Source organism: Rana temporaria, chromosome 7 (genome assembly GCF_905171775.1).
Source record: "Rana temporaria chromosome 7, aRanTem1.1, whole genome shotgun sequence".
Lineage (NCBI taxonomy): Eukaryota > Metazoa > Chordata > Amphibia > Anura > Ranidae > Rana > Rana temporaria.
Genome location: NC_053495.1, coordinates 169,271,117 through 169,290,015, shown reverse-complemented (window position 1 = coordinate 169,290,015; position 18,899 = coordinate 169,271,117). Strand labels below are relative to the sequence as shown.

The 18,899-nt window shown below is 43.9% G+C and overlaps 1 protein-coding gene across 1 annotated transcript; it reads left to right on the top strand.

The window, feature by feature from the left end:
• Positions 1 to 691: 691 nt before the first annotated feature.
• Positions 692 to 17,712, top strand: BSND (barttin CLCNK type accessory subunit beta). The gene is made up of 4 exons (XM_040358617.1): positions 692 to 1,137; positions 7,242 to 7,318; positions 13,063 to 13,296; positions 16,544 to 17,712. Exons 1-4 carry the CDS (start codon positions 961 to 963, stop codon positions 16,965 to 16,967), a joined length of 912 nt encoding a protein of 303 aa, XP_040214551.1. The 5' UTR covers positions 692 to 960; the 3' UTR covers positions 16,968 to 17,712.
• The last annotated feature ends 1,187 nt before the right edge of the window (positions 17,713 to 18,899 follow it).

Here is an 18,899-nt window from a genome sequence, read left to right as displayed (position 1 = left end):
TCAATAAACGCTTATTGCAATTTTTAACCAAAAATAGGTGGAAGAATACGTATCGGCCTAAACTGAGGAAAAAAAATGTTTTTTATATATTTTTGGGGGATATTTATTATAACAAAAAGTAAAAAAAAAATGCTTTTTTTTTAAAATTGTTGCTCTATTTTTGTTTATAGCGCAAAAAAAAAAAAAAACGCAGAGGTGATCAAATACCACCAAAAGAAAGCTCTATTTGTGGGAAAAAAAAGGACGTCAATTTTGTTTGGGAGCCACATCGCACGACCGCGCAATTGTCAGTTAAAGCGACGCAGTGCCGAATCGCAAAAAGTGGCCCGGTCCTTTAGCTGCAAAATGTTTCGGGGCTTAAGTGGTTAAGCATCGCAGACAGTATTATAATTTGTACCATTTCCATAAATATTGATGAAGATTACACAATAAATGTTCTATTCTGTACAGTAGGTATAACAGGTACCCAATCTAGGTAAAGGATGAAGACATTTTTTACAACAGAAAGTTCGATATTTTATTAGGTATACATGTATACACAATTACCATGATATGTTTTTATAGCGGATGAAAAATTCCAAGCACTCCGATAGTAAAGCATTGTAAAGTGTACGTGCGATAATCACGCATTGCAGCACATACCTCCCCCAAATGTTTCTTTCATAAACACAACAGGTAAAGGTGTGGATATTGCAGGTTATTTATACCTCCAGGGAAGGTAATCACTCAGGTGTTCAGTCCGGCATCACTGGAGTGGAAATCTCAGCAAACCATTTGCATTCATTTGGCTCCTTTTAGAACTGGCTTGATCAACTTTGGGCAGGACTGGGCTAAGCCAGGTTGGGAGAAGTATTGGCTGTGTGCGAACTGTCAGAGTGACAGGAGCTTTCACCTGAAGCCTGTCTGAGTAAAGAGACCCTCTTTCATACCTGGATAACTTTTACCTTCCATCTGACGGACATGGCCGAGGATAAAACTTTTCGCTATGGGCTCATTGTACTGGGATTTTTCATGATCATGATTGGCATGTTCATTATGAGTGCGGATAAGCCTAACATATACATCACTTTCTGCAGTATAGGGGTCTTACTGATATTTATTGGAATCACATGGAGCATCTGTCAGTGCTACCCAAAGGTAGGAGACCTTTTACTGAGCTTGCACAACTGTCTGTTTATATATATTGTGTGTATGTATATTTTTTTTCTTTTCAAATGTATATGTACAGATCAAAGATGTGCGCAGCCTATTGCATTAGGGTGTGCACCCCAAAGAAATAGTGTCGGTAGCGCAGTGGACGATGTCAAAAGGGCAGAGACTGGTGTCCGTTTATTTTTTTTAATTATATTTTTGTCTTTTTTTAAAGTGTATTTTGTGCGTGTACTCGAGAGAGGAGCCGGACTGCAGGAGTTGGGAGTAGGCAGGCCTCCCCCAGAGGCAATCTGCCACCTTTCTCCATGCCCTGGGTGGCAATGGCAGGTGTGTGAGGGGGTCCTCCCACACAGCCCGCCCTACCTGCTCCGCTTTGAAGCCCAACGGGGCAGAGGGACTCCCTATAGGGGAGTGAGAGGATTTGCCCGCTCAACCAGCCCCGTTAGTCCTTTGCCTCTCTTTTTTAGAGACCGCGTGGTCAAAGTGCGTGCATGTTAACCCAATTTCAGAGTGCGTGTAAGTGTGGTGTTTTTTTGTGGGAGGGGGGTGGGCGTACTAAGCGCAGGCTTACCTCGCATAGCACACCCACCGGGAGCCGGGCTGAGACCACCAAACTCAATTCACATGTAGCTGAGACCGGGATCCGAACCCCTAGCTGCAGAGGTGAATGGCTTGTCAGCGCAGTGCCAATCGCGTTGAGCCACCGCAGCTCCCAACTCAGTTTATTTTTTTATTATGACCTTTTTACAATTTTATTATTTTTTACAATATATTCACTTTTTTTACAATATTATTTTATTTTTTACAATTATTTCTTTTGGAAGCCCCGTGGGGGGCCTAGGTGAAATATAAGGGGGGGGGGTCAAAACCGACCCCTGAAGTCTCACTTTTGAGACAGAGATTCCATAGTTACTTTCTCTGCAGCCAAGTAGCAGAGGGAATTTGCCCAGCACAGGGTCATTAGAGTGTGCCCAGGCACACCTGGCACACGCCTATGGTACAGATTAGGATTTGGAGCCACAACATGTTGTCTACACAATTAAAAATTCAAATTTTAAAGAAGAATAATGAATAATTCTTAGCAATGTAGTCTGTTTTTAGTCAAACATTGAAGAAACTTCTCACATTATAGCAGCCTTTCTCAATTTTTTTTTTGTTATACCTGTAGGAACTCCTAAAAAAGTTTTCAGGTCTCTCGGAACCCTTACTAAAACCAGTTTGTCAGTGGAAAAATGCCCCTTACATTGATGGTCAGAATGCCCCCCTTACAGACAGGTAAAAAGATCATTGGTGTTAGGCAGATGGCTCTAACAGGATTCATTGACCCCAGAACTATGTAGGGGGTCAATGGGGGCAAAGGGCCAGTTTAGTGTCTTTCAGGCTTTAGAGTGGGCAGAGTGTGACCAGTGGGAGTAGGAAATGCCTCGACATCAGTGCTCCATCGTTGGTTCTAATGGGAGGAATAGTTCCCTATTGTTAATATCAATGAGAAGAATAGTGCCCTATTCATGGTGTTAGTAGAGGGAATGGTGCTCCATCATTGGTGTCAGTTGGTGAAATAGTGGCCCAAGGGCCAGATAAAGGCAAGCAAAGGGCCACATCTGGCCCCCGGGCTGCAGTTTGGATACGACTGATGTAGGCACGATCAGATAAGAGGTCAACCACGGGTCAAGAAACCCCCATCAATAGCAGGAGGAACCCAACAATTGCTGGAGGAACCCAACCCAACACTTGCTGGAGGAACCCAACCCAACAAATGCAGAAGGAACCCAACCCAAGAATTGCAGGAGAAACACCAACACAGCAATTGCTGGAGAAACCCAACCCAACAATTGCAGGAGGAACCCAACCCAACAATTGCTGGAGAAACCCAACCCAACAATTGCTGGAGGAACTAAGGTTCCATAGACACTGGTTGAGAATGGCTGCATTATAGCATTGCCCTTACCAATGCAGCTAAGATATAATTTTCACAGGATCAGCAAATCATATTGAATATATTAAAAATGGTACAATGTTGTACTTTTTGTTATATGTAAAGATGTATTACTCGAACAGTGATTGTAGCTGATTGGCTGTTCAACTGTGCGACTGACTTTTTTCAGCCCGTGTCCTCAACGTTTTTTGAGCCGGGTGGTGTTGACAAAGCCACCATTGGCTCAAATTTAATCCAATTCACAGAAATTGTCCATAATTCAATTCATGTATGGCCAGCTTTTAGAAATTGTATTTCTTACAAATGCAGCATTTTTTTGTTATTTTCTGGACAAATTAAAAGTCAGTTTTAGCCACTTTCATGTTTATCATCTAATTTTCCTTGGAATTTTATTTCCTACATGCTGGAATCTTATTGTTTTCATAATAATCATTCAAATTCTTTCCATCAGCTCTAGGGATAGTTATTTCGATAAAATTGATTTAGCCATAAATTTGCTGATTTCACCATTGACTAATCTTATTTGAAGCAGAAAATTCCTTCATTCAGCTTCTTAGGTGACATTTGCTTGAAAAAATTGTAATAAAAAAAATCTTTTATTTTTTTCCCTTTATTTTGAGGGTGATTTTTTGTACATTTTGGGAAGTTTAAGTTGATTTCAGATATTGCCCATCATGTCTAGTTTTTTAATGTGATTTTAATCTTTAAGTGTCTACTGTCACACTGTTTTAATTTTGGAAAAAAAAATGCTAATGAGGGACGATATGTTTTGGCACAAGGTCAAGAGTAGTTGAAAGGAGTTTCTGTATCCCTCCAGGGCAGTTTACAGCCCATTGCTACCTTAAAAACATCCAGAAACCACATTAATTTTCCCTGTCTGTTGACTCCAAGGCATTTCATCAAAATGGTGAAATTTGGCCAAACCTCATGATTTTTACAGAAAAATTGGGAAAATTTAAACTTCACGAAAAATAACGGAAAATTGTATACTCACTTTTCCGTAATTTTCCTTTCCTGACCCATCTTCATGGCAGCACACACTGGGCCGCGGCTCCTCTGGCCTGTTATGATCCCACCCCGGGCACTTCATCTGCCTCCGATCCGTATGCCCAGCTAGCAGAGACCCAGTGTGTGCTGCCATGAAGATGCGTCAGGAAAGGAAAATTAGGGAAAGGTGAGTATACAATTTTCCGTTGTCATACTATTTTAGACACCCACTCTCAATACCACCCTTTTTTCTTTGGTACACAATCACAAATTTACAGTAACATTTATCAAATGCAGTGAAATGTAATTGTTCTAATATTTCTCTCCTAAAGGCCAAACGTATGTCTTAAAAAAAACTTTGAAATAAACGATTGTCTGATGCCCCTAAGGCCGGGTACTAACGAGCAAACATGTACGGTGAAACCGGTCCGTCGGACCGTTTTCACCGTACATGTATGCCAGAGGGCTTCTGTACGATGGTTGTACTAACCATCGTACAGAAGTCCGCGCGTAAACATTACGCAGGGCGTGGCCGCGATGATGACGCGGCGATGACGCGGCGACGTGGGCGGGCCTGCCATTTAAAGGCTTCCACGCATGCGTCGAAGTCATTCGACGCATGCGAGGGACGGCGGGCGCTCGGACATGTACGGTAGGTCTGTACTGACGACCGTACATGTCCGAGCGGGCAGGATTCCAGCGGACGGTTTTAAAACACGTCCAGGAATATTTGTCTGCTGGGAAAAGGCCCGGCGGGCAAATGTTTGCTGGAATTCGGCCCGCTCGCGCCCACACACGACCGAACATGTATGCTGAAACTGGCCCGCAGACCAGTTTCAGCATACATGTTTGGTCGTGTGTACGGGGCCTTACATTTAAATCCAGACTTGTTTCTTCCATAAAGTAAAGTAAAGTCCTCCCTTTCCCTCCATGGTGGTGGCCATCAGCAGTCTCGGGGCTTTTGGAAGTCTACACAATGGTGGCAAGTAAATAATAGACAAAAAATACATGTACTGCACATGTAATCTTATGGGAAGGTTACAGGTCTCTTTAACTGCAGGAGACCAGGCTTGATTGGTTAGGTACAAGTAGAGCATTTTAAATTCCAGATTTTCAGATATCTGGTTTGAAAGTCATTTAGGATAATGGAAAGTTTTTCCGGTGCTAGTAAGAAGAGTACTCCACTATTTACACCCTAAGGCCCAGATTCTCAAAGGAGATACGACGGCGTATCTCTGCGTCTGGGCGGTCGTATCTATGCGCCTGATTCTTAGAATCAGTTACGCATAGACTTCTATTAGATCCGACCGGCGTAAGTCTCTTACGCCGTCGGATCTTAACTGCATATTTACGCTGGCCGCTAGGGGCGTGTACGCTGATTTACGCCTAGAAATATGTAAATCAGCTAGATACGCGAATTCACGAACGTACGCCCGGAGCACGCAGTACAGATACGCCGTTTACGTTAGGCTTTTACCGGCGTAAAGTTACCCCTGCTATATGAGGCGTAAATGCGGTGTACCAATGTTAAGTATGGACGTCGTTCCCGCGTCAAATTTTGAATATTTTACGTCGTTTGCGTAAGTCGTCCATGAATGGGGCTGGACGTCATTTTCGTTCACGTCGAAACCAATACGTCCTTGCGGCGTACTTTGGAGCAATGCACACTGGGATATTCCACGGACGGCGCATGCACCGTTCGTGAAAAACGTCAATCACGTCGGGTCACAAGTTATTTACATAAAACACGCCCACTTGTTCCAAATTTGAATTAGGCAAACTTACGCCGGCCTATTTACGCTACGCCGCCGCAACTTACAGAGCAAGTGCTTTGAGAATACAGCACTTGCCCGTATAAGTTGCGGAGGCGTAAAGTAAATAGGATACGTTACGCCCGCTCAAAGATGCGCCGATCTACGTGAATCTGGGCCTAAATGTGCACTTTGCTTTCGATAAAGTTTCACTGCTAAAAAAAAGAAGAAGCTTTGTATGTGAATAAAAGAGTCCAACGACTCTGGAACAGAGACAAATTATGCCTTGTACACACGATTGGAATTTCCGATGGAAAAATTTAGACGGAAATTTTTTCATCGGATATTCCGACCGTGTGTGTGCCCCATCTGAGTTTTTCCATCGGAAATTCCGACGGACTTGGGAAGAGAACATGTTCTCTTTTTTTCCCAATGAAAAAAAATTCGGAAATTCTGTATGGAACTCCGACGGAGAAAAAAACACGCATGCTCAGAATCAAGTCCCATTGTAAGGGAGATTTTCCAGACTCCCTTAAGTTGGGCTTTAAATTTGAACTGAATGCAAAAAATAAAATCTTGCTAACAGGCAGGCTGTTTTTTTGCAGAGGCATGCAATATATATTCTGCAATAAAACCTACCTGCCTGTTCGCAATCCTCCCCCAGAATGCATGCACAGCTTTGTTTACATTACACTGGCAGGGCCGCCATTAGGAAATCAGGAATTTTGGGGCCCCTTACACAGCTTCAGGCATGGGCCCCCTGGAGCAGAGAACTGGGGGGGTGCTGCTGCCCGAAATTGAGAAGCCGGGGGGCTGCCGCAAATTGAGAAGCGGGGGGGGGCCTTTACAATGAGATGAAGAAAAATATATATATATAAAAAAGGGGGGTAGCCATCCTGGGGACCTCTGGGCCCTTTAATAAAAAGAAAAAACAAACCTCTGGGCCCTTTAATAAAAAAAATATAAAAAAAAATAAAATAAACATTTATAAAAAATACATAAAAAAGGGAGGTTGCCATCCGGGGCCCTTGGCCTTTTAATAAAAAAAAAATATATATATATAAACAAAAAAAAAATATATAAACAAAAATAAAAAAAATATACATTTTTAAAGGGAGTTGCCATCCAGGCCCCTGGGGACCTCCGGGCCCTTTACAGGTGTACTGCCTGTACCCCCCTGATGGCGGCCCTGTACACTGGTACCGAGCCGGGATAAATGACTCTCTGGCATGCACAGGAGTGACATCATCCTGCACCTGCCAATCAACATTACTGACTGGTACGTCTTAAAAAATTGGCAAGAACATTCTATGAGAAAAGGTTTTCAAGCATATCGGATATGGTGTCCATAGAGCCAGATGAAGGCATATACCATATACATACATACACTTGTATTATGTTTTTCATTCTTACAGATCACCTTTACTCCTGTGGATATGGAAGCTGTACCTTTGGCAGAGAAGTCCGATCTTTCAACTCCAACCAAGCAGTGGTATGTCTAATTAAATTTCATTGCTTTTACTTTTTTATTTAACTGCTTGCCAACCGCTCCATAAATGTACTGCGACTCCTAAAGGCGTTTTTTTTACTTCCTGGTTTGCGGCGCGCACGCCCGCCACCGCCGCCGACCAATTCCCACAGTGATTAGACACAGTGTGAGCCAATCAGCAGGTTTGGTGGACCAGATGTCCGCTGGGATACGCCGATCACTCCCGACAGAGGCAGTATGTAAACAAGGCAGATCGCTATTCTGTGATAAGGAAAGACAGAGATCCTGTGTTTCTACTAAGCAGGAACACAGATCTCTGTCTTCCCACAGTACAAGCCCCCCCTCCTCCCCACACAGTTAGTAAGCACTCCCTAGGAACACATTTATTCCTTCAATCGGCCCTGATGTTAACCCCTTCCCTGCCAGTGTCATTAGTACAGTGACAGTGCTCCTAATTTTTTTTAGCACTGATCACTGTATTGGTGTCACTGGTCCCAAAAATATGTCACTTAGTGTCTGATTTGTCCGCTGCAATGTTGCAGCCCCCTATAAGTCGCTGATTGCCGCCATTACTAGTAAAAAAAAAATATCCCATAATTTGTAGATGAAATAACTTTTGCGCAAACCAACCAATATGCACTTATTGTGATTTTTTTTCCCAAAAAACGTGTAGCAGAATACATATTGGCACAATTGAGGAAGAAATTAAATGTTTTATGTTTTTTTATTGGATGTGTTTTATAGCAGAAAGTAAAAAATATATATATATTTTTTATAATCGTTGTTTTTTTATTTATTTTTTGTTTATAGAGCAAAAAATAAAAACCACAGAGATGATCAAATACTACCAAAAGAAAGCTCTAATTGTAGTTTTAAAAAAAGGCATGAATTTTATTTGGGTACAGCGTCGCACGGCTGCGCAATTGTCAAAGTAACACAGTGCCGTATCACAAAAAAGGGCCTGGTCATGAAGAGGGGTAAACCTACTGGAGCTGAAGTGGTTAAAGTGGTATTAAACCCAAAATGTAATATATAGCAACCTACCAATCATTACAAGTGAGGGCTGCATTAGTTCTCTCTTTTTTTTAGGCTTTTTTCCTATTGTTTTCACCTGGTGATCTGACTTGTAACACTCCTCCTGTATTAGAGTGCTGCCACTCTGGATGAAGGAGAACAGGAGGCACAGTGGACAGCAGCATTGCTAGTCTGGGGGGTAGTGTCAGATGTTCTCGCATATTTAACCGGTTAACGACCGGCTCACGCACTTTTAAGTCGGCAGCAGGGGCGAACTGACCATTTGGGCTATCGGGCACTGCCCGAGGGCCCCATGCCTCTAGGATGCCCCATCAGGGTTGCCACTCTCAGTAAAACCAGGGACAGTATGTAAAAATGTGTGTTTTTTTTTACATCTGTCCCTGAAATGTCCCATACCGACATCCTTTTGGTCTACAAATTCCAAGATTATAGCTGCCCCGCCTCTCCAGTACCTTTTCAGTGTCTGTATGTGTATTCTGTGTGTATGTATACTGTGTTGCCCCATAATCTATTGCCCGAGGGCCCCATAATATCCTCTTGCCTGGGGGCCCCATAATCTCCTATTGCCCGGGGGGGGGCCCCATAATCTCCTATTGCCCGAGGGCCCATGAGTTGTCAGTCCGCCCCTGGTCGGCAAAATAGCATGGCTGGGCAAAGTGACATATATATACGTCACTTTGAATTTCCCGCCGTGCGGGCACGTGCCCCTGCCGCGAGCTCCATGACCGTGCCCGCGAGACCCGCAGACTCGATGCCTGCCGGTGTCCCACAATCGGGTCACAGAGCTGCAGAACGGGGAGAGGCCAGTGTAAACAAGTTTCAGTAAACTTTTTTTTTTTTTTTGTTCCTTATGGAATAAAGGTTTTACCTAAATAAATAAAAGCTGTGTTAAATGGTTTGTCCCATCCCTGTAAACTGATACATCTGGAAAAGGGCTTGTTCTTGTTTGAAAAACAGACAAATGGAAGAAAAAAAGCCACAAAAAATAAAGAAAACAAATGCAGCCAGCACATCTAAGAATTGGTAAACTGCAATATAATAAATGTTTGCTTTTGGGTTTAATATCGCTTTAAAGGGTCACTAAAGAAAAACATTTTTTTAGCTAAATAGCTTCCTTTACCTTACTGCAGTACTGGTTTCATGTCTTCATTGTTCGTTTTTGCTTTGAAGTTGCTGTAATTCTGCTCTGATCTCCACACTTCCTGGTTGCCTGTTTCCTTATAACCATGGTACTGGGAGATTTTCACGGTGGTCTAAGCTGTCATTACTGTGTGTCTAAAACTCCTCAGAACCAATCAGATTCATTTTAAAAACAAAACACTGCCCTGGATTTGTTTGTTTTTGTTCTGTGTGTCTTCCCGACTCACCTCTCACCCGGAACTTCATGTATGTACCTTTAAAACCGAAAGTGAAACTAGAGGCACATTATATGATAGATTAAATTCAATTTTTAATAATTTTTAAAAGGAATCAGTTAACTTTTATGTATCTATACCCTGTAAACAGTCATTTCAGCAAAAAAATGTTTTTCCTTTAGTGACCCTTTAAGGAATATGATAACATGAACATAGCATAACATAGCAACCACCTAGCTTTTTTCTTACTTGTTCTGACTGCTGAAATTCAGCTGCTATTGGTTGCTGCATTGTTATTGCTCTCTGTGTCGCCTTATTACTCAGTATAGAATATTACAATTCATCACTCATCTCATTTTAATCCAAGGTCAAACATTACTGGGATCTGTAAAATGAAAAGTATGCTAGGTTTATCTGCAAGTACATCATATTAAACATGAACAAAAATAAGGCCATTTATGACCAGACACAAGGTGGTGGAAAGGTCTTGCATATATAGAAACAAAGACTGATGATAGCAGATACCTGGCTCATCTAGCCTGGCCATGAATTTTTACTCCCCTAAACAGACTTGTGTTTATCCAAAGCAGATTTCAATGACTGTACACTTGTACATGTAAAGCCAACTACAGTGCAAGGATTACCTGCTAGTTTATTTTACATACTCGGCCCTCTGCCCCTCCGGCAAGCTGCGCTCTTTCATGCTCTGGTGGTGAACTGTCCCTCAGCGTCTTCACGTCCAATGGCGGGCTATAGACCCTGTGTTGGTTTTGATGTCAGGACTTTAGAGAGGTGGAGCATGGGGGAGAAGACATTGAAGGGAACCGTCTAGTGGAGGAGCTGGTAAATTCCTCTTTTCTGTGCCCCCTAGAGAAGTTAAAGCGGATGTGCCACGGGAAAAATATATTAAAAGCCAGCAGCTACAAATACTGCAGCTGCTGACTTTTAATATTAGGACACTTACCTGTCCTGGAGTCCAGCGCCGATCGCAGCAGATGACGAGCGATCGCTCGTCACTCTGCTGCTCCCCCCGCCATCCACGCTGAGGGAACCAGAAAGTGAAGCGCTGCGGCTTCACTGCCCGGTTCCCTACAGCGCATGCGCGAGTCGCGCCGCGCCCGCCGATTGGCTCCCGCTGTGTGCTGGGAGCCGAGTGTTCCCAGCACACAACGGGGGGGGGGGGGGCGACGGGATATGACGGAATGCCCGTCTTTTGCCTGTGAATGCCGGGCCGGAAGTGGGTGCAAATACCTGTCTTTAGACAGGTATCTGCACCCCCCTCCCCCCTGAAAGGTGTCAAATGTGACACCGGAGGGGGGGAGGGTTCCGATCAGCGGGACTCCACTTTAGGGTGGAGAACCGCTTTAACCACTTAAGTCCTCTTTCTACTTTTCTTTCTTTTCTTTTTTTTTTTAATTGTATTTTGTGCGTGTACTCGAGAGAGGAGCCGGACTGCAGGAGTTGGGAGTAGGCAGGCCTCCCCCAGAGGCAATCTGCCACCTTTCTCCATGCCCTGGGTGGCAATGGCGGGTGCGTGAGGGGGTCCTCCCACACAGACCGTCCTACCTGCTCCGCTTTGAAGCCCAACGGGGCAGAGGGACTCCCTATAAGGGAGTGAGAGGATTTGCCCGCTCAACCAGCCCCGTTAGTCCTTTGCCTCTCTTTTTAGAGACCGCGTGGTCAGAGTGCGTGCATGTTAACCCAATTTCGAGTGCGTGTAAGTGTGGTGGTTTTTGTGGGAGGGGGGTGGGCGTACTAAGCCCAAGCTTACCTCGCATAGCACACCCACCGGGAGCCGGGCTGAGACCACCAAACTCAATTCAATGTAGCCGAGACCGGGATCCGAACCCCTAGCTGCAGAGGTGAATGGCTTGTCAGCGCAGTGTACACACGATTGAGTTTCTCGGCGGTGAGCCCAGTATCGAAAACCAGACCGCCGGCTGAAGAGATGGACACCTGGTTTATGGCTGCTAGCTGCTGCCATAACAGATATCCCTCTTCAAACAGCCAACGTATATAGTCGTGCGGCGGTCCGGGAGTGGTTAACCCTTGCTGTGTTGGTGCAATCCTATATGCAAGGAGGAACTTTCCAAGTTTCCAGAACTGGACTTTAAAGTAAACCTGTGCTCACCACAGTGACATGTTTGGCCCTCAAACTACCATTAGCTGTTCCATGAGGTCAGTTGATGGCAGTTTCCAGTTCTGGTCAAATTGGGTATGGAAAGGTAATTATTAAAAGTTTCTATTTAAGGGTTTTACGTTAAAATCCATGGGGCAGATCCACAGAGCAAGTACGCCGGCGTATCTACTGATACGCCGGCGTACTTTCAAATTTCCTGCGTCGTATCTTTTGTTTGAATCCTCAAACCAAGATACGACGGCATCTGGGTAAGATCCGACAGGCGTACGGCTTCATACGCCTTCAGGTCTTAGATGCAATACTTCGGCGCCCGCTGGGTGGAGTTTGCATCGTTTTCCGCGTCGGGTATGCAAATTAGCGATTTACGACGATCTACGAACGTACGCGCGGCCGTCGCATTTTCTAACGTCGTCTGTAGTCGGCTTTTTCCTGCGTATAGTTAAAGCTGGTATTTTGCGGCGTATAGATAGACTTGCCATGTTAAGTATGGCCGTCGTTCCCGCGTCGAAATGTGAAATTTTTATTTTTTTTGCGTAAGTCGTCCGTGAATAGGGATGGACGTAACTCACGTCCAAGTTAAAAAAATGATGTCCTAGCGACGTCATTTAGCACAATGCACTTTGCTGGAAATGAAATTTCGGAACAACGCATGCGCAGTTTATTCGGCGCGGGGATGCGCTTCATTTAAATGAATCACGCCCCCTACCCGCCGATTTGAATTCCGCCGCCAGAAATACACTACGCCGTCATAACTTAAGGCGCAAATTCTTTGAGGATTCGAAGATCCGCCAGGTAAGGTACGGCGGCGTAGCGTATCTCTGATACGCTGCGCCCATCTAATTATCTGTGGATCTGGCCCCATGTCATTAATATACACTATATTGTCAAAAGTATTGGGACACCTGCCTTTACACATGCAAATGAAATTTATTGGCATCCCAGTCTTAGTCCGTAGGGTTCAAAATTGCGTTGCCCACCCTTTGCAGTTATAACAGCTTGTCTATGGGAATGTTTGAACATTCTTCCAGAAAAGCATTTGTGAGGTCAGACACTGATGTTGGACCACAAGGTCTGGCTCGCAGCCAACATAATTAAAGGCATCCTCTGTGTTTGTACTTATTATATTACCTTGACTTTTTACTTTTTTTTTTAATTTAGCGTATTTTTTTATTATAAAAATATTCTAATAAATTATTAAAACTATCCGTCCTGAACAGGTGTACCACAGCTTACACAAGCAAGGAAGAGGCGGCGCGCTATGAGGCTACCTTGCCTTCTTATGAACAGATTCAGATTAAGGTGGAGGAACTTGGCGAACCTCAAGGAAACCAGTCGGCACCTTTTCCACAGACTGTGCTGGTAGATATTTCACAGCCAAAGTTACAGGCCAAGGTGGAAGTACACAGGAATTCAATTGGTAAAGAAGAACATGCAGTCGTAGAAGCCAATTGGTGAGTAAGAATTTGTGTGTTTTTCCACTCTGCTTAATGGAAAATGCTCAGATTTGGCTAATAGACATAGTGGAATGTGTCTGTAGATTTTACAGATCCTGCATTCCATTTACCTACAGCATTTCCTATGGCAGCCAGAACCATAAGAACATTTACCATTGGGCCTCCTTCACGTGGGAGCTGTGGCCTGAACAGTGTGAACAAGTGCCTTGTTTATGCAGCTGGAATTTAAACAGTTGTTGCATCCAGAGGCGGCTCTTTAATTAGGCAAATTAGGTGGTCGCCTAAGGCCTCGCACTCACAGGGGCCTCGCAGCCTCCTAACTTACCCAATGCATTACTCCAGTTTTGAGGGACAGGGGGCCTGAACACTGCTGTGCTCAGGCAGCGTTAAGAGCCCAACGTCTCTAAGGACCAGTGAATATCGTGACACCACCCCTTGTGACGTCAATGACCCAGCATGGCCTCAGTCAATGATGTCACAAGAGAGCGGGTTCACCAGGTGACATCACCGGGTGGCCCCCTTCCCTTGGTTATTAAAGAGCAGGATCTGGGGGCTTGTTAAAGAGGGCTTCCAGATTCCAATAAGCCCCCTGCCCGCAGACCCCCTAAACCACCTGCCAGGGTTGTGGGGAAGAGGCTCTTGTCCTTGAATTTTTTTTCCCATCATGGGCGTGAGTGGGGCCCCCATGTCAAGTTTTGCCTAAGGCCTCACAAAGCCTAGAGCCGCCTCTGGTTGCATCCCCTTAGAGAATCATAGACTACTGCCATGCAGCACCTGGCGTCTCTCCCGTTCCCATAGACAAAGCACTCACTCATGCTGTATGAATCATAACGCCCATATAAATGAGGCTGTAACCATAATGGATACTATAAAAGCCTGTTCAGGCTGAATTCACACCTGCATCCAATTCGCATAGCAGGAGAATGTGACTGGCTCTCTGTGGAGCTGGTTCACATATTTCCGCAGCAGGTGTGTTTTGCAGGAAAAACATGTGTTTTTTGGTCTGTTTCAGGTCCGAATTCAGCCCAAAATTCTAAAATCGGACCTGAAACGATGAACCAGCACGCACCCGACCCCTGCTGTGCGACAGATGCAGCAGATCTTGAATTGTATGTAGTTACACTCAGGGCTTTTTTTTTTAGGGGGAACTTGGTGGAACTCAGTTCCACCACCTCTGGCTCAGACACTTGGGGGGGGGGGGGGGCTGCTCACCACAATCACTTGTAAACACAGAAGTCCGGTTTCTGTGTTTACAAGTTACAGCTCTGCAATCTGTGTGTAACCCCCCTGAACTCTGCACTCTGTATGTAATGCAATCCTGGTATTTAAAGCGGAGGTTCACCCGTACATGACTCTTTTTCCCCTTAGCTTCATGCTCGTTTTGTCTAGGGGAATCGGCTAGTTGTTTTAAAATATGAGCTGGACTTACCGTTTACGAGATGCATCTTCTCCGCCGCTTCCGGGTATGGGCTGCGGGACTGGGCGTTCCTATTTTGATTGACAGTCTTCCGAGAGGCTTCCGACGGTCGCATCCATCGCGTCACGATTTTCCGAAAGAAGCCGAACGTCGGTGCGCAGGCGCAGTATAGAGCCGCACCGACGTTCGGCTTCTTTCGGCTACTAGTGACGCGATGGATGCGACCGTCGGAAGCCTCTCAGGAAAACTGTCAATCAAGAAGGAACGCCCGCTCCCGAAGACCCATACCCGGAAGCGTCGGAGAAGATACAGCTCGAAAACGATAAGTACAGCTCATATTTTAAAACAACTAGCCGATTCCCCTAGACAAAACGAGCATTAATCTAAAGGGGATTGTTTGAAAAAATTGTCTTATGGGTGAACTCCCGCTTTAATGCCCCTTTAAGATTCTCCTACTGTTCGTGAAATTTGACTGACCTCACTCACTATTTGATGTGATTTGGAGGGTGTATGTGGATGGAGGGGTTTTGTGGGGTCGTGGTTGAGTTCCAGCACCTATTGTTTGAGAAAAAAAGCCATGCACACTGGTAACCATTTGATTAAAACTAGTAGAAGTAGTGGAGCCAGGGACAGATTTATACTTTTTCCTCTATACATTGTGCTATCCCTTCTACCCTAAGCAACTATTGTGGACACTGTTATCACCACCATGTTCACCCACAAAACACAAAACTGCTTCACATAAACATGAACAAATAATCATAGACACAGTAAATTAAATATTTGTTAACTGTATAAAAAAAAAAAATCAATTGCCCAAATAATATGACACAACCAGAAAAGACACACCATAAGTACCATGCTGATATAACAAGCACCATGTTTAGAGACATGATGACCTGGCCCTGTCACCCCCATGTTTTTCTTCTTCTTTCCATCTCCATGCCATTACTCAAACAGAACAAGTTTTGTAAGCCACTCCCCAGCATCCTGTTTTTGGGAAAGGGAGTAACTGGAGATGTAGTGGAGGTCTAGGTGGGCAAGTGTCAGTAAGCTGTAGAAACAGAGAAAGGGTAGGATGGGAGTATTGCCTAACCGGCAAGGCCTAAAAGTAGCAGTGGCCAGCACAATCCTTAAGCCTCGTACACACGATCAGTCCATCCGATGAAAGCGGTCTGAAGGACCGTTCTCATCGGTTAACCGATGAAGCTGACTGATGGTCCGTCGCGCCTACACACCATCGGTTAAAAAAACGATCGTGTCAGAACACGGTGACGTAAAACACAACGACGTGCTGAAAAAAATTCAATGCTTCCAAACATGCGTCGACTTGATTCTGAGCATGCGTGGATTTTTAACCGATGGTTGTGCCTACTAACGATCGGTTTTGACCTATCGGTTAGGAATCCATCGGTTAAATTTAAAGCAAGTTGACTTTTTTTAACCGATGGTTAAATAACCTGTGGGGCCCACACACGATCGGTTTTGACCGATGAAAACGGTTCATCAGACCGTTGTCCTCTGGTTAACCTATCGTGTGTACGAGGCCTGAAAGTGGCCTGGGCAGCTACTATAGTCTGCATGGTCTGAGTGGAGCAGATACTTAATTCTCCTGGTGAAATATTATCAGAAAGAACTGTACATTATAGTGAAGTACTTTAGTACGATCATGCCAATCCTAATCTGGTATGTGGATAACAACATGAAAAACAATGTTTTCCTTCATTTTACAACTTGATCTCCTAGTTATCAAATTCGATAACAATTAATCTATAGGTCAAGTAGAGATGGACTTTAATAACCAGGTCTTGCTTTGCATTTGTTCAGCCAGTCTGCCCCTCTTGCCTGTCTAAAAGAAGAGACCACGGTAACAACATCGGATAAGACAAGCACGGGAAGTAGTGCATCCTCTCTTCATAGCTGTGAGGACTGGCAGCCACAGAAGCATGATGTCGCTGTGCAGTTTGGAGGACCCCTCTGTGGAGATGGATTTCATCTTATAGATGGTCCTGCATGTGATGGAATAGGGATGATTGATGCACCATTTTGTGAAGCCATCCACCCACACATGGATCAAGAAGGTCTATTTATCTCCAACCACAATGATGATAACGCTGGTGAAGAAGGAGCAAGGGATACCTCCCTTACTCAGGGAGCTGCACAAGACCATGAAGCAGATGACCTTTATTATGGAATGAAAGATGAAACTGAAAATCTAATTAAGGAGTTTGATTCTGATTTTGAACACTAGCATTATCATGATTTCTGATTCCGAGATGAGATAAAAAACACGACATGGAGTATAAAACCGAGGGAACAGTCTATATTGTCTATAGCAACAAGCCAGAATCCAGCTGTCTGTTTTAAGTAAAGGTTACAAAAATGAAAGAAGGCATCTAAAGGGTTGCTAATGACAACACAGATCTTTTTGTCTAGTTGTGTCAGAATCTGAACCAGACCAGTCCAGTGTTAAAAGAAATATTGAAGATTAATGTATCCACTGTATTAGGGCTGTATTGTAAGTTGTTTCTCCTCTATTGTTTTCTCATCTAGAATACATTTCAATCTCTTTTATTTATTTTTTTAATTGTATTTTATAAAGTTTTAGACATTACAAAACATGGTTAATGCAGTTAAAAACGTTTCTGCCCAGGCTCTATAAAGGAAACAAAAGCCTCACCCCACTTTGTTATTCCGTAACAATTGCCAGTTGTCATGAGATAATCAGATTGTACTGTAGTTTACTACAAACAGGACACATCTGGCCAATGTAACAATGTATAGCTGAATTGAATATCTGATTAGTTAGTCAGAGAAATCGTAATACATTATAAATGAGTGTAAACAAAGTGGCTAGTGAGAATAGCTAGAAAAAATATAAGAAATGACATGGGGTTTCCCCCATAATTCATACCAGGCCATTTAGGTCTATATGGATTTTAAGGGGTACTTCAAGCAAAGGAAAAAGAAAACGTATGGGGTTCCTCCAAAATCTATACCAGACTTTTTGGGACTGGTAGGGGTTTTAAACCCCCCCCCCCCCCCGACACATAGCTGTGCTTGCAGAGTCCCTGGCCAGCCCCTTTTTTGAACAATAGCACACCACATGCCCTCACCATGGTACCTTGCCATGAGGGAAAATCTCTGGCAAGCACTTTGTCCCCATGTACCATAGATGAGGGCAAGGGTCTTTTCTCCACAAACCTAGCCTTGTGGTTGTGGGAGAATTAACAATAAAGTGGTCACCTAGATACCAGCCCCCTTCATGTAAATAATTAAGGGGGTACATGTAGGTGTATGGAATTTAAGGGGGGACACACCACACTGTTTTTTTTTCAACAATAAGGAGGCACCTAGATGCCAGCCCCTTCCGTGTGAATGATTATGTAGAGATATGGAATTTAAAGTGGAGGTTCACTCAAAAAATCAATTTTTAACATTAGATTGAGGCTAATTACGAGAAACAGAATTGGGTGTTTTGTTTAAAATCAATGCAGTACTTACCGTTTTAGAGATAGATGTTCTCCGTGGCTTCCGGGTATGGGCTGCGGCACTGGGCGTTCCTATTTGATTGACAGCCTTCCGACCGTCGCATACAGCGCGTCACCAGTTTCCGAAAGTAGCCGAACGTCGGTGTGCAGGCGCCGTATAGAGCCGCACCGACGTTCAGCAAATCGTGACGCGCTGTATGCGACCGTCGGAAGGCTGTCAATCAAATAGGAACGCCCAGTCCAGAAGACCATACCCGGGAGCGGCGGAGAACATCTATCTCTAAAACGGTAAGTACTGCATTGATTTAAAAAAAAACACCCGATTCTGCTTCCCGTAATTAGCCTCAATCTAATGTTAAAATTCTTTAAGGAAGGGGGGGCGCCACACTGTTTTTGTTTTTTTGGTTGGTTGTTTTTTGTTTTGTTTTTGTGGGGTTTTCCTTAAAATCCAGAACTGAAGGACCTTTATAATTATGAATGGAATCTACTTACCTACTTAAAAATTAACAAAAACAAAATATGATTTCATGAAAATGGGGAAAAAACAGTGGTCAATCGGAGAAGACTAATGTTTGCATACATTAATCGAATTATTTTAGGAATGTTTTAACAAATAATTAAACCAGTTTACATGCAAAATGGCCTTATATGGTAATGCTGACATTTCACAGGTCGATAAACATCAATGTCAT

What these genes read in the sequence shown, in the direction of transcription:
- BSND (XM_040358617.1), top strand. Translation starts at nt 961, where the DNA reads ATGGCCGAGGATAAAACTTTTCGCTATGGGCTCATTGTACTGGGATTT. An exon ending in TCAACTCCAACCAAGCAGTG is followed by an intron (nt 7,319 to 13,062) that starts GTATGTCTAATT and finishes CGTCCTGAACAG; the next exon opens with GTGTACCACAGCTTACACAA. An exon ending in GCAGTCGTAGAAGCCAATTG is followed by an intron (nt 13,297 to 16,543) that starts GTGAGTAAGAAT and finishes GCATTTGTTCAG; the next exon opens with CCAGTCTGCCCCTCTTGCCT.